The 14,405-nt window shown below is 39.6% G+C and overlaps 1 protein-coding gene across 1 annotated transcript in view; it reads left to right on the forward strand.

Annotated features, from left to right (window-relative positions):
• Positions 1-11,717, forward strand: part of VAT1L (vesicle amine transport 1 like) — a 76,114-nt gene extending 64,397 nt beyond the window's left edge. Inside the window, exons 8-9 of the mRNA XM_067540117.1 lie at positions 5,852-5,935; positions 8,758-11,717. Of these exons, the coding sequence (XP_067396218.1) occupies positions 5,852-5,935; positions 8,758-8,856 (183 nt within the window). The 3' untranslated portion in view covers positions 8,857-11,717. The remainder of the gene's footprint in view (positions 1-5,851; positions 5,936-8,757) is intronic.
• The last annotated feature ends 2,688 nt before the right edge of the window (positions 11,718-14,405 follow it).

Genomic DNA, 14,405 nt, shown 5'->3' on the forward strand with positions numbered 1-14,405 from the left:
CTCAAGTTCCTCAAATCTTAAGGCATAAGCAAATGCTGGGCTTTCGGTTTTCATAACATTGTCTAATGTTAGCGTAATTCTTTAAATCATGCTGTTGTTTTCCCTACAACTTCATAGCATACTGAAACAAGTACATTGACTGGCCAACGTTCATCCAAAAAATCCGCCACAGAAAGGCCTACACATGGGATTTGACTGTGAACATAGTGGATCTGTGTGTGATTATTCTTTTTATTGCTTATCTAAGGAATCAGGGATGGTCACCATAAGGGTTTTATTAATTAAAGGGCTTTGTTTTTTGACACAGGGAAACTGAGCAGCATCGCAGTTGCCATGTGCTGCAACATAGCTTCTGTGTTTGCATACAGCTGTTGACACAATCAATCATTGTCAGATTTCTCATTAGCACTAACATTCTTGCCTGTGACGGAGGGGAAGCAAAATGAAGCATTAATGACCTACAGCGATCAGCAGTCCAGTAGGAAAACCAGACATCTGTGAACCAGTATTATGGGAGCATTGCATATATAGAAAATAATATTAACTGTTTTTAAAAGTCCATGATTTTGTAACAATCATAGAAATTAGAGATGGAAAAAGAGCAGTTTGCTGATCTAATCTAACTTCCTGTCGTGCCGGATTCTTTACTAGAGGAGATATTTCCAGCAGTTTGTGAAGTCTAGTTTTTAAATATCTCGTAGATCAAACCTGTCCACCAAAGGGATTTTCAAAATTAGGAATCCTGTTTTTAAATGTAGCATCATCCGGGGTCTCTTTGAAGAAATGTAGAGTTCATATATTCAAAAGCACAAGCAATGTCTACTGGTCAATCCCAAAACTCCAGGATCTAAGACGTTTGGCCAGACTGGATTTCCCATTCAGTTTTCTGCTTTATCAGTTTGGATGGTGTCTCATCTAATTTTTTTTGAGTGCTTCTTTGTGTAATAACATCTGAGGCTCAGTGACATAACATGTTGCTGAACTTCTTCACAAGAAGAAAGAGGAAATCTGATTTGGCAGGAGATGAGAATATTAAATCAGGCAGTTTTCCACAAGATGCAGTTGTTGATTAAGATAATTGCCTTGGCTTGAATGAGTCAAGAGCTCCCAAATGCCAGATTGGTTGTTCAGCTATGGTGGGTATATTTCACAGTGAAAAGATTTGGGGGGATGTGAAGTTATTTTAAAAAAAAGATGATTAAAAAATAGTAAAGAGGATACCAAATCAAACACCTCTGTGTTTTATGGAGTATCCTAACAGAGACAATATGGTGGTCTTGGAGAAGATTTGATGCAGCTGTCAAACCCCAAACCTCCAGAGAACACAGCTGTCATGAAACCTATTTCAGAACATCCTCTGACCTTTAGTGCAAATGCATTTCTGTCCTTCCTCTTCGACCAAGCTCCATTGACAGTGGTGTTGCTCTTCTCAGCATGTTACACAATACAGATGGACAGAAATGGCTTTGATCCAACATCAGCAGCTCTAAGCTCCCAACCATAATATCCCCCACAGGAAAATATACTGGGATGGGCTCTTTCACAGCAGGCCGTCTCTTTGGCAGTTTTGTGAATTTATTTGTAATTGTTCCTAACTAGGTCTCATTAAGGAATACTGCTTTAAAATGGATGTTATGAGGTGTGTGTGTGTGTGTGTGTGTGTAAATTAAATAAACAAACACTTTGTTAAAAATTGTGGTTGCTCAAGTGCATATGCCACCAATACAGCCCTTGCCAGCTAAAATTATGATTTAGCCTTCAGTACATTACCTCAGCTACATCTACCATCCCACAATGCATGTTCATCCTCTCTCTGCTCCCCACACAGCTATAGCCCTTGGAGTGGGGAGCGAGCAGGAAATAGGTTTCCATCAGGCTGGACAAATATGAGAGCACTCCAAGGATTCATTTTATTGCAGCTTGCTGCTCATCAGTGTCTCCTCCTGCTACACAGGAGGACATACTACATATTCACAAGGCGTTGTACTTCTGTGTTCCATTTGGGATTTTTCATAACAGACCAGATTTGCAAACTTGCCATAGGCAGCATTGGCAATGGCAGCCTTTCCTTATTGCCCTGGAGTGTGTGGAAATGGTAACTTGGTGCCAGTGCTGAGCTGCGTAATGTCTCTGTGATGGCCATTGTGTCTTTGTCGAGCCTCTTGGGGCTAAAATCAATACCACAGTGGTAGTTTAAGCACAAAACACCCTCAGGTCAAATTGGGCCCAAAGTTTAGATTGTATAAAGGCAAGCAAGGGCCTATGAAAATGTTTATAGGCCTTCTTTATTCCAATGGAACCCATTTTTAAATAAGTAAACATTCCCTTGTAGTATGTGCAGCCCAAACACACTATCACTGTGCACAAGAAGCAGAAAGTGAAATTGACTAAACCACAAAAACTGAAGTGACTCTTACTGGTCAATTTTGACTTTCTGTGTTGACAAATACAAACAGCAAACACACAGTTTGATTGATGACTTAGGGACAAGAGAGTCTGCTCGGCCTCTGTAAGATACACAACTCCGGCAGTTCCTTGCTGGAGCTAATGGAAGACGTACTGTGGGTGAAATTCAACCAGAGTTCAGAGAACCTGCTTTAGACTGTATTTACCACTTAAGCCCCATGTAAACTCAAGCCCAGAGGACCCAGCTCAAATGGAGTTACGTGATAATAAGGCTTTGCATGGGGCCTCTGTTTTGGAGTGACTGTCACCAGGATGCACTGATGTTGCAGCAGAGACGCATCAACATAGGTTGCTCTCATTTGAATAACTGTCATAATAAATATCAACAGCAGTGAAATCTAGGGGCTAAGAATGGTTTGGTGTTTCTTTTCCTTGCTCCTGGAGGAAATAAGCTGCCACAGCCTTATTTGACAAAGAGGAACTGTTCGTAGCTATACGCGTGGAAAGTCTTCTGCTTGCACATATTTTACAGCAGCTTGACTCAGATGCTGTTTAGCAAATGGAATTGCATTGATTCAGCTAAGGGCAGAATCTGGCCCATTGACTAGGCAAGCAAGTTGCAAAGGACACTGTCGTGTACAGATTTTGGAGTGTGAAATTGTAGCAGTATTTTCAAACTTTCAGTCAAGTTTCTTTTTTTTTAATATTCTTGATTGCTCCATCTGGATCCCATATCCAATATTGTTTTTAGAAATTGTACTGTTCTCTTCTCTTCTCGCCTGCTGTTTGCATGTGCAAGCTACTTAAGGGTATCCTAGAAACACACCTGAGCCTTTCTCCAGAGTCTTAAACCTGATACTGTGCATGAAAAAAAAAATGTGGGGAAAGCACATTTTCTCAAATTTGTCTCACTAAATGTGAAATGGTGCAGATGATCATAAATGTTGTGTGCCCTTGCTTTCAGCATGACATTTCTGGTAATAAGTTTCAACTGATGGGCAAATGTGTTTGCTGATTTCTTTAGTTCTCACCTGTTCATTTGGATTATTTATATTGTTCTGTAATCTTTTAAAGACTAGATTTGGCTGAAAAGGTTTAAAAAAATAAGAAACTGCTGCTTCTTTAGGGACTCTGGTGGTGGTTCTTTTCTGGAAAGAATTCCTAGGCTCACAGAACGAATCTTTCTCCTTACAGAAAGCCTAACAGGATAACTGGGCTTACTGATCACCATACCGTTCTTTCATAAAAGCCAATGTGGTTCTGTGCACACTATTAAAAAGTCAACATTCCACCTTCTGTGAAAGCATCTGGGATTCCTGAAGAGGAATTGTCCTCACAGATTTTTAAGGTCCAGCATTTTCTAACGTAGGGCAACACTTGGGTTGCAGAACTGAGTTAATTGGTTCCAATTTTCAAACATTGGGCTGGCACTTAGTAAGGGATTTAGGGACCCAGCACTCATTGGATTTCAGCAGAAGTTGGTAGCCTTCCTCTCAGGCCCTTTTAAAGAGTCAAGCCAAGCAGTCTAAGGCCGTGTCTACACTAGCACTTACGCCGGCAAAACTTTTGTCGCTCAGGAGTTTCGAAAAAGACACACACCCTGAGCGACGTGCTTTGCCGGCATAATTGCTTGTGTAGCCGCGTTATGTCAATGGGAGAGAGCTCTCCCGCCATTATAAAACCACCTAAACAGGCGGCAGTAGTAGTGTCAGGTGGAGAGTGTCTCCCACCGACATGGCGCTTATGCCAGCAAAACTTATGTCGCTCAGGGGGTGTTTTTTCACACCCCTGAGTGACAAAAGTTTTGCCAGCATCAGTGCTAGTGTAGACGAGGCATAAAGTTAAGCACCTACATCCGTATTTGGGCCCTAGCAGACCATCCTAAGGTATTCAGGTCCTGATTTAGGTCTTTAAATGTAGAGCAGGGCCTGTTTGTTCCTGGAGCAATGTTTAGCTTCAACCTTCCATGCTAGCCTGTTTAAATATGTAATAAAGCTATGTCACAGATGGTAGATCTTATTAACTATAATTCTGTGTTTTGCTTTCTTGCCTCAAAACATCCCATTGTTCTGGGGGGAAAATGAAGTGATGATGATATGAAACACCCTTTATATGCAGTGTTCACAGTTACTGAAGTTTCCCACCATTAAAGTGAGGAAAGGGTCTACTCCTCTTCCAATCCTCGACTATTAAATAATGTCTGCATTTTATGCATCAAATAGCCAGTAAAACACACACAAACGCAGTATTCCATTTCATCAACATATAACTCCCATGGGTTCTGAAACTTCATACATCAAAATAAGCTCCTCTCCAACACGGTGGTGAGCTGAGGTTTTTTGTTCCTTTCTCACACAAACTAATGACATTCAGCTGTTAAATGTCTGTTTTCAGAGGTATCTGAAGGACACTAAGAAAAAAATTGGGAATGCACATCACGCATGCGCTGAGGGGTTAAATTATGGCATTAGGTGTAGTGGAAGCAGCATTGCTCCCGCGTGTAAAAAAGGTGGTATTCAGTGAAAACCACAACTGATTAATTGAAAATATAGGATTTGACTATATTCCTATAATGAATACATTTAGTGAAAACATTGTCTGCTCACAGATATTCTGCCAAGAGAAAAAGAGGCAGAATGAACTATTTGTTGGGAATTACTGACTGATCACAACTTGTAGACATTAGTTTGCAAGTCAGATGACCATAATATAATTTATTTGTATTAAACCAGCACCTAGAGACCTGGGTGAAGACAGAGATCCCACTATGCTAGGTGCTAGTACAGAAGAGAATCCCTGTTCCCCAGAATGTATATTCTAAACAGACAGTGCCAAATATATCATTTTTAGAGCTAGCTAGGAATTTTTGACAAAATATTTGTTTTTGTTGTTGTTTTTATGCCTGCTCATTTAAACTTTTTGCAAAAATGTACTGGTTTCGATGAAACTTTTATCAGAAGGGTCTTTCAGGTCCATGATGGGATTTCTGGTCCAAACCAGAGGGGACAGCAGGTGAGAGAAAAGGTCACCTCAGAGTCGCCAATGGCCCACTGGTTAGGGCAGTTGCCTGGGTTGTGGAAGATCTAGGTTCAGCTCCTTATTCTGCCTGATTTGGAGAAGGACTTGAATCTTCCTGCATCCTTGGTGAGTGCCTTAACCACTGGGCTATTCGCTATTCTGGCAGAGGTCTCTCTCTGGTTTTTTAATGAACATTTTGAAAGGTCTCCCTTTTGTCCCAATGTGGAACAGTTTCTGAAGTCACTAAAATTTTCACAAGCTTGGAAAACTATTTCCTGCCTAGATCTACTCATTTTTCTTTGAGGGACAACTTGAGTATCATGAAGTATAGTATTTTCCATGTGGCACACTGTCACTTTAGTATGAATATAACATTCTGGTTTCTGTATTACTGTGTCCATGGAGCTTAACAGCTTTTATCTTTCAGGTGAAGGAGGCTATGCAGAGAATCCATGACAGGGGCAATATAGGAAAACTTATTCTGGATGTGGAGAAGGCCCCCACTCCACTGGTGAGTGAAAAGCCCTGAAAAGACAACTGTTATCATATGAATTATAGTGTGTCAACAACTCTTAGAGTTAGTTATTTTGCCTGTGACTGACTGACTGACTCTCGCTCTCTCTCTCACTCAAAATACAAGCCAGATTCTTTGATCAGGAAAAAAAACCACACAGCATCTATTGCTATCTCTGATTGAAAACAAATAACTGTTCCATGTAATACTAGATTGCGACATTAGTGGAGATAATGCAATGGACTGAAGCCAAACAGACCAAATCAACTTATCTTTAACTTACAAACACACAAGAGGACACCCCTTAAAACCTGCATAGCTGCAGAATTGCCCTTTTTTGCCTTCCCGTTGCCATATAAATGTCTTCGGTAGGAACCAGCTATTGATTTCCTTAAACTCCGTTGAAAATGCCAAGTGTGCTGTTGTTTTTGGTAAAGTAATGCTTTGTGTGTAAATGTTAATGTATAATTGTACTTGTTACTGGACAACGCCTGGGAGATAAGGGATATGATGGATCTACTGAAACTAAATGTTGTGTTCAGACTGAGCCCAATAAATCAAGACACTGAGAGTGAAAAGTTATAGAAAGTGTTTGGTAGAGGCAGGTCAAAAAGATCTATCCCAAACCTTGGCTGTTGACATTGGAAGGGGTAATAGAAGAAAAGCAGGAACAAATTAACTAACGATGGACCTCAAATGCAAAGTTTGGATTCAGATCTGAAGTTCTCCCCATTTGGGGAGAGGTGGTTTGGATGTGGGATTCCAGTTTGGGCTGTGCTCTAAAATTGACCACAAGTCACTTAATACCGTATATAACCCGCACAAGGCAACAGGAAACTTGACTTAAAGGCTATTGGGGTCTAACACATGGAAACCAGACACTATTTGACACCAGAAACAGAACTGAGTCCTAAAACCATAAAACACAGCAGAGCAATAAAGAGTGAGAAAAGAGGAGGAGTCTCCAACACTGCATTAATACATATTAAGCCATCTATTCTCTTGATAATGCACATGCCTAATTGCCATTAGTGTCTGTGGAAGCTACAGACTTAGAAAGTGAGAGGATATATGATATATTTTCATAAGTGCTGAAGGGAATTCCTTCAGAAATATGAGTAATTTCAGAATGCCACTTGTGTGTCTATTAAAATAAGGTTGTATTTATTTATTTCATTTCATTTCATTTCCATGCGGTTTCAATAACTAGCAACAATCTCATAGAGCAGCTACAATTTTGGCTGGACTCCTTTTTTTTCCGTCTTGGGTTTACAGTTATTCATTGTCCTTCCCAAACTGCAGTACGAATATTATGATTATGTTCTAATTCATAACAGTAGAGCAATATTATTGCAATCTCATTTGCTACTCTGAAGTAAGCATGTAGATGTACTGGACTTTGGCATCAGGAGTGAGAAGAAGGGGGATCCAAATAGACCAAGGAACTTCAAAAAGAGAGAAATAAGTTAGAAACAATAATCCACAAATATATTCAGAGCAGTAGGGGAAAAGTGATTGTAACCATTTTCCCCAGGGTTACCTCTTCTTCTTCTGGTTTTCAAAGAGTGGAAGAATATATAGTAAAACTGTCTTCTTCCCCCAAATATGTTCTCAAGTAAAATGTTTATTGTAAAATTAAGAAGTCAGATTCTTATCGCAATAAGTCATTCCAGGGCATGTATTGTTAACTTGTTGGTGCCCTCATGCAATACACTCCTCTGAGGCTGACATCTGTAGCTCACTAATGAACTCTCCATTGTGGATTATTGTAATCTGTATGCAGAAAACTACATCAAAGCTTGGTGGCTTTAATGTTTGTTTTTTTAATTCTTTATTTTATACAGGTTTAGAAAATACCTGTAAGGTCAAATTAGAATTTCCCCATGTCCTACACAGGATAGTCTTGCCTAGCAAGTAAATTCAGTATCCATGGTCTATGCAGATGAACGCAACAAGGATATCTCATGGAACGTGTAAAATGAGTACCATTCTGCTCGTGCCTGTTGACCTCAGTCAAATTGGAAAGATGCAATGCAAGCGTTTGTAGCGTCTTTGCTATTTACACAGCATATAATAACCATTCTCATCTGCTGTGAGATGCTGTGCTCTTGAAATACTACTACGGATTAATATTTTGTGTGGTTGTCTACAACCTGGAGATGTCCCTGCATGGCACCATAGAAATCTAGCATCTGTCCCACCATGAAGTTGCAATGCATTTCCATTGTAATGATGTTGATTCAATTCCTGTTTATCCACTGGCAGCAAGTAAAGCCACATTCAGATGCCCAGTGGTCCTATAAACATTTGTCCTACATTTGTTTTTTTACAAAACAAACAACCATCATGGGGTTCCCAAGACACTGTGCATCCTGGAATATATGTAGGTCCAGATGCCATCTATTAACATCCACCAAATTATGTTGCTATTTGCTTTTGTGAGACAACTGATTCGGAAGGATTCATAAAACAGATCATGGATGCATTCCGTGACCCTCCCACACATTTTTGTTTTGTATATGGGAGCCTTGATATTATTTTGTGACTGATACACACATCAAACCTAATTGGACAACTATCATACATAATAGCTCCTGCTAAATAATTCAGCTGTGTAAACCTTTGGAGAACCATTTATGATTTTACACTGAAACTGATGTACAACAGACAAATCTTTTGAAAGGCTAGAATGCGCATTTCCAGTTTTTAACAAAGTTTTCTTGCTTTTTTTAATGTCAATTTATCAGATGAGTCAAACTAAAGTAAAAATAGCTGAAATGACACTGCAAAAATCCTGATTTCCTTCATTTTGTCCACAGATGGCCAATGACAGTACAGAGACAAGTGAAGCAGGAGAAGAGGAGGAGGACCATGAAGGGGACAATGAGAATAAAGAACGCATGCCATTCATCCAGTAACCCCTAGGAATGGGAGAGGAGGGAACAGAAAGATTGATTGAGTAGAAGGGAACAAGACTGGGAAATCTATTCTGTGCATCAGTGAACAAATGCTGTAGTCCAGTGTGTGTTGTATTTGTCTGCAGCCAGCTGAGCTATAAGTTGTTGATCATTGTTGTTTTGAACTCAAGTGCCAGTCCCATCCAGTGCAGTATTATGACACTCCATAGTGTGACAGCCAGTCTGTAAGAGTCCCATTGATTTTCTTTTCCTATCTAAAAGCCTTATTAACGTACTGTGTCATTTTAGATGGGCATCTTTCCTCATGTGAATTTGCATAATGTTTTTTCAAGTTGAAGTTTTGGTTTTTTTAATTCCCTACCCATTGTCTGGTATGCTCCAGTAATCAGAGGGAGGGCTTTCAGTTTGCGGACTTTCAGTAATAAAAAGATCAAAACATAGCGTTTCTTTGTGAGCCACAAATCAGAGGCTGCAAAGAAGGACGAATTTTGTTTTCCTAAATCTTGCTACTTCATCTCATAAGTTTAAAAAAAAAATACCTCATTTATAAACCAAGATAATATATGGTAGAGTCTGAAAGAAAATATGCCAGAAGTCATTACGAAGCGACTTTGATCAGTATTGTATGACCTCATAGTCATCGGCACTACAAATTACATGGAAATTGATGCATGGTGCCAATGGCCAAACTTCCCATTGATCCCCTTAAGTACCTGTAAGGGAAAGTCAGTGGGCCACTTTTTCAGCTCAGTGTTTTTAACCATACGAAACTATTACCAAATTTACCGTTGATTCAACAGCACCTCTTCCCAACGTTTAATTTGAGTTGGCTGTGTCCAAAAGCCAAAGCAATTGTATTCTTAGTGATATTTAAAGGCTGGCTAATGGTAGTGATCATTGTTTAGCACAGGGAATTGTTATTTTGTTGGCTGAGCTTACGTTTCTGAAATCACTAATAGACTAATAACCTGTATAACAGTGCCAAACTCCTACAAAGATTAACCCGTTTGCTCACAACTTTTAGGCTTCATTTCCATCAGCACTTATGCACGTGAATAATTTTGCACAGGTGAAAGTTCCCATTGAAGATCTGTTCCCTAGTGTAAAGTTACTCACATGCGGAAATGTTTGCAGGATCAAGCCCTTAAGAACATGTAGCGTATCTACCTCCCAGTAATGGAAACCAAAACAAAACATGACATTGAAATAAATATGCTATCTTCCATTTACCCAAGTAGCAGTTAATCAGTTCTTCCGAGGTCTTTTTTCTTTTTTTTTTTAAATGACTGCAGCCACTCACAGTAGAATCAGTAAAGGGACGTCCAAGATTTCATATTCTGACAATTCCCTTTTGGATTTAATATATTTTTCACAAAAGAAAACACTTCCCACAAATGCCCACTTAGCTGATCTCCTACATTTTTATGTAGTGATAGAAGTGAAAAATGGGTTTCTCAGGCTTTTCTCAATGTGATGGGAAAGATGGGTCTGGATGACTTTTATATGTGGTTTTAGAAGTCTCTCTCTTCTTTTTTTCTTCCTCTTTCTGTTTAATCAACGATGCCTGAGTATTAATGTCCATCTCCCTACTCTGTGTTGTTGCTCTAATAATAGTTAATTGTGCAGAATGTTCATTTTAAATGAGTTTAAATGGGTTGGAAAAAAAATTACAAATAGTCCGTTTATAGGAAAACATGCCACCAAAAAAGCTTTTGTTGAAATATTAGTCAAAAGAGAATTTCCATTGTTCATAGAATTGAATGCAGCACTTCGGCATAATTGTATCATCTTGTCATGCCCGTGTTTATCTAAAGTTTCAGTGCTACATTAGGCCTAGGCTTGCCATCAGTATGCAGACAAAATGAACTCAGTGAGAGTTTTACATACATTGGGACTGCTAAATTGGGCCTTTAAAGATACAGCCGTTTAATGTTTGTCATCTATAAGATGACAACAGTAAAGAAAAATGGTCAGTTATGTTTGTTTGAAAGTTACTGTAGCGGTTACGTCCTGCAACACACCAAAAACGTAACTCACGAGTTTTCAGTTGACACTAAACTGAGCAATATTGCTAGTAACTCTGAGCTGGTAGTAGAGTGGCATTGTCAAGGCCTTAGATAACTAGGGTAAAAATCAGTTCTTCTGTTAATACCACAGTATTGGTGGGATTGCACTTAAATTCCCTTTCAAGTCAAATAAAGATGACCTTTCATAGAGTGTCTGTGGAAATGGTAGAGGACAATGATCAAAAGAAACCATTTGTATAGTTCTTTCTGGTTATTTTAGTGAGGCAAAAATACTTCTGATGCAACTCATGCCAGTTTAGGGTCAGTTTCTGAGCTCTCAAAACACCACCATAAAGGGTTGGAGAAATTCCACTGGACTAAGCGAAGGTCCTGTCCTGCCTGCTCCCATTGAAATGAGCTTCAGTGAGCTTCAGTGAAAGCAGGATTTGAATTTGAGCAGAATTTGACCCACTAACCCTAAGAGCTTACTGAAACTTCACAAAAGGTGGCATCTCTTTTGTCTGGCATGTTACGGGGCATTCAGAAGAAAATGATAGCAGTTAGGCTGTTATAACTGAACAAAACCTGCTCACAGTCTAAACAAAGATTTGTATTTACCCATTTGCTAACTCTGTCAGTTAAAGAACTTCTCTCTAGATAATTGGTTGGTTTGAAATAAATTATTTCTCAATTTGCCTTAAGGAACTGTGAAACCTTCTCTTAAACTTAAGCCTGATTGAAGTGAACTGAAACATTGTTTAATTGTCTTGTTGCTTTAGAGCTTTGGTTATATTGTGCCTACAAAGCAAATTATGTTTACATAAAAATATAAATAAAATATTACGCATAGCATTACCCTGGACTGGTGTCTCTCATTCTAGTATACTGCTCCAGACTATATCAACAGCACTTTCCTGAAGTGCTAGGGGGCGGAATCAGTCGTTTTCACCACATGTAAACACCAGTTTTCAGAATGTTCTCTCTCAGATTGAATTGAGATAAACCTGGGCATGCACATTAATGTCAGAGGCAATTTTTCCCCTCAGAAAGTAATAAGATATTTTTAGCTAATGGGCTCGGGTTTTTCTCCCCTTCTCCCCTCCTTCCTAATTTACACCACTGGAGCTCTATTTAAATCAGTCGAGCCAACATGTGTAAGTGAGAGATGAGCCAGCTACCTGGTTATCGTCTGAAACAACCAGGAGGGGGTAGTTGGGAGGGAGGTCATGTGGCTCTGTGCAGAGCATTAGGAGTAAGAAGGTCCGACTTCTATTCCCAGCTCTGCAACTAACTTGCTGAATGACTGGCCAAGTCACTTAGCAGCTCCCTTCCTCAGTTTCCTGATCTGACTCTGAATTAGCCAAATAGCCAATATAATACTAAGGGAGCCTGATATTGACACTGAGCCAAATTCTGCCCTCAGATGCATCTAAACCAGCTATCTAGGCATTTAAGCTTAGATTTTCAAAGCTATTTACTCAAGATATTCCTAACGGGAGTTAGGCACCAAAGTGCTTTTGAAAATTGAGCAGGCACCTATCTGTATCTTTTAACTCCATAATACCTTTTTGAAAATGGCCCTTAAGTCCTTACTCTGAAAGGTACTGAAAGTGCTTAGCTTCTGTTAAAGCCAATGGGAGTTGAGGGTGCTGAGCACCTCTCCAAAGCCCTCAGCACCTTGCAGAATCAAGGCCCTTACTGCATACCACGCTCAACACTGGGAGGCCAGTGCGTGGATTCAGCACAATGAGCTAAAACTGTGTTGCAACTTGAACGGTGAGTTTCCTGGCTTTTGCAGGTTTAATTCAAGGGTACGGTTGTAGCTGACTTCTCCTTCACCTCACAGGAGTGTTGAGAGTGTTAATTGATCAATAGCTGTAGAATGCTTTGACAAAAAGGGCTATATAAGTGCTAAGTATTATTATTATACAGGGTGTCCCTAAGGACACGAAACATCTCTCATCCAAGTGTTTATTCCAGGTGTGTTGATTAGACTATATAATCTTCTGAATGCATTTTATGAGCTCAGTGGATATGTCTTTGAGAAACATCCTGAAGATCAGGTGTGCTTTTAATTATTGTGAAAGCCATCCTATAGCTCCCCTCAGCATACCTTTTAGGTTATTTTTAAAGTGATTTATTTTGTTTAGTCGCTCCATCAGAAGTCTCTCATGTGGATTTCCACCAGTTCTCCATTGACTTCATTGCTAAGGTAGCCATTTTAACTAACTAACTTTTTCAGATCCACTACTTCTTGTGCCCACCTTCTTTCAACAGCAAGTTTGCATGGCTAGTCCAAATGACTTGACATTTCGGGCTAAATGACTTGTGGAAGAATTGTATGAAGTGAGACATCCTTCTACTTCCTGAGCTGCTTTACATAACCTTCCTTAAATACCTAGCATTAGCTTAGATTTCAGCTAATACTGAAACCTGTCTGTACTGTGTCATGATACCTATGGCACATGAATACCACCTCTGATATTTGACTGCCAGTAGTGTAGACCGGATTTTGACATTCCTTTCTTGGGTTTTTCAACAGGCTCTTTTTTGCCTGAAAAAAGGGTACAGGGCTTCTAGCCCTAAGGATTCCATTGGTTGCTTGCTCAGTTATCAGTACAGCTCACAAGTCATTTCTGTGAATCGTTGCAGTTCAAGATGAAAAAGACCTGTTAGAGCATCCAGTCCATCTCCATGCTAGTATAGGATTGTTTCCCATAGCACATGCTTTGGTATCTTATCCAGTGGTGGGTGTGCAGTGAATACTAAAGATAAGCTGAGCTGCTGGTCTTCACATTGCACGTTACAGTTTATAAAATGTTGACTCTTTCTATTTAGGTGTGAAGATATTCAAGGGATCCAAAATGAACATTCTCTGATCAAACAATGGCCTTAAGCCTACAGGGCATCACAGCAGAAAAGTTTTGCTAACTTTTCTGGAAAAAAAAAAAAAAGAGTTCTACTGTTAGGACTTGTGAGTAACCTATAACGGAATCAGATGGGGGACAGAGGACCTGGCACAAAGCCAGTGGCTGGAATAATTAAATGGGAGCAGGGAGGTGAAGGTAGCCTTAGAAAAGAAGATAAGAGTGACGCAGTAATTATATGTGGCAATGAAGGACATTCTTGTAAAGATCACTTAAGCAGAATATGAAAAGGCTAAGCCACGTAGTGCCTTATTTCAGAGACAGCTAACATTTGAAAGCCAAGGGGAAACAGAAAGAAGGAATTCAATTTCCTCCCTTCCTCAGGCAGAGTAGATCATCAGGCTCTACCCTCATACCGCTACACACAACCCCACCTTCTTGCTCCAAAACTTTAATTACTGCCATTTGGAGACGTGTCTATGGAGCTTACTGATATCTAGGCACATACAGAAGAGCCAATCCTGCAGAATTGCCATAGGCAAAACTCATATTGACTTCAAAGAGAGGGAACTGTGCGTACTGTTAAAACAGGAGGGCAGCAATTATGAAAATCAGAGCTGAATTACATCATTGTGGTAAATTATTTATTTAGTGAAGTTCACTTCTCTTTGGTTTT

Source organism: Emydura macquarii, unplaced genomic scaffold (genome assembly GCF_026122565.2).
Source record: "Emydura macquarii macquarii isolate MOO-44397 ecotype Brisbane River unplaced genomic scaffold, CSIRO-AGI_Emac_v2 contig_561, whole genome shotgun sequence".
In the NCBI taxonomy this organism is placed as follows: Eukaryota; Metazoa; Chordata; order Testudines; family Chelidae; genus Emydura; species Emydura macquarii.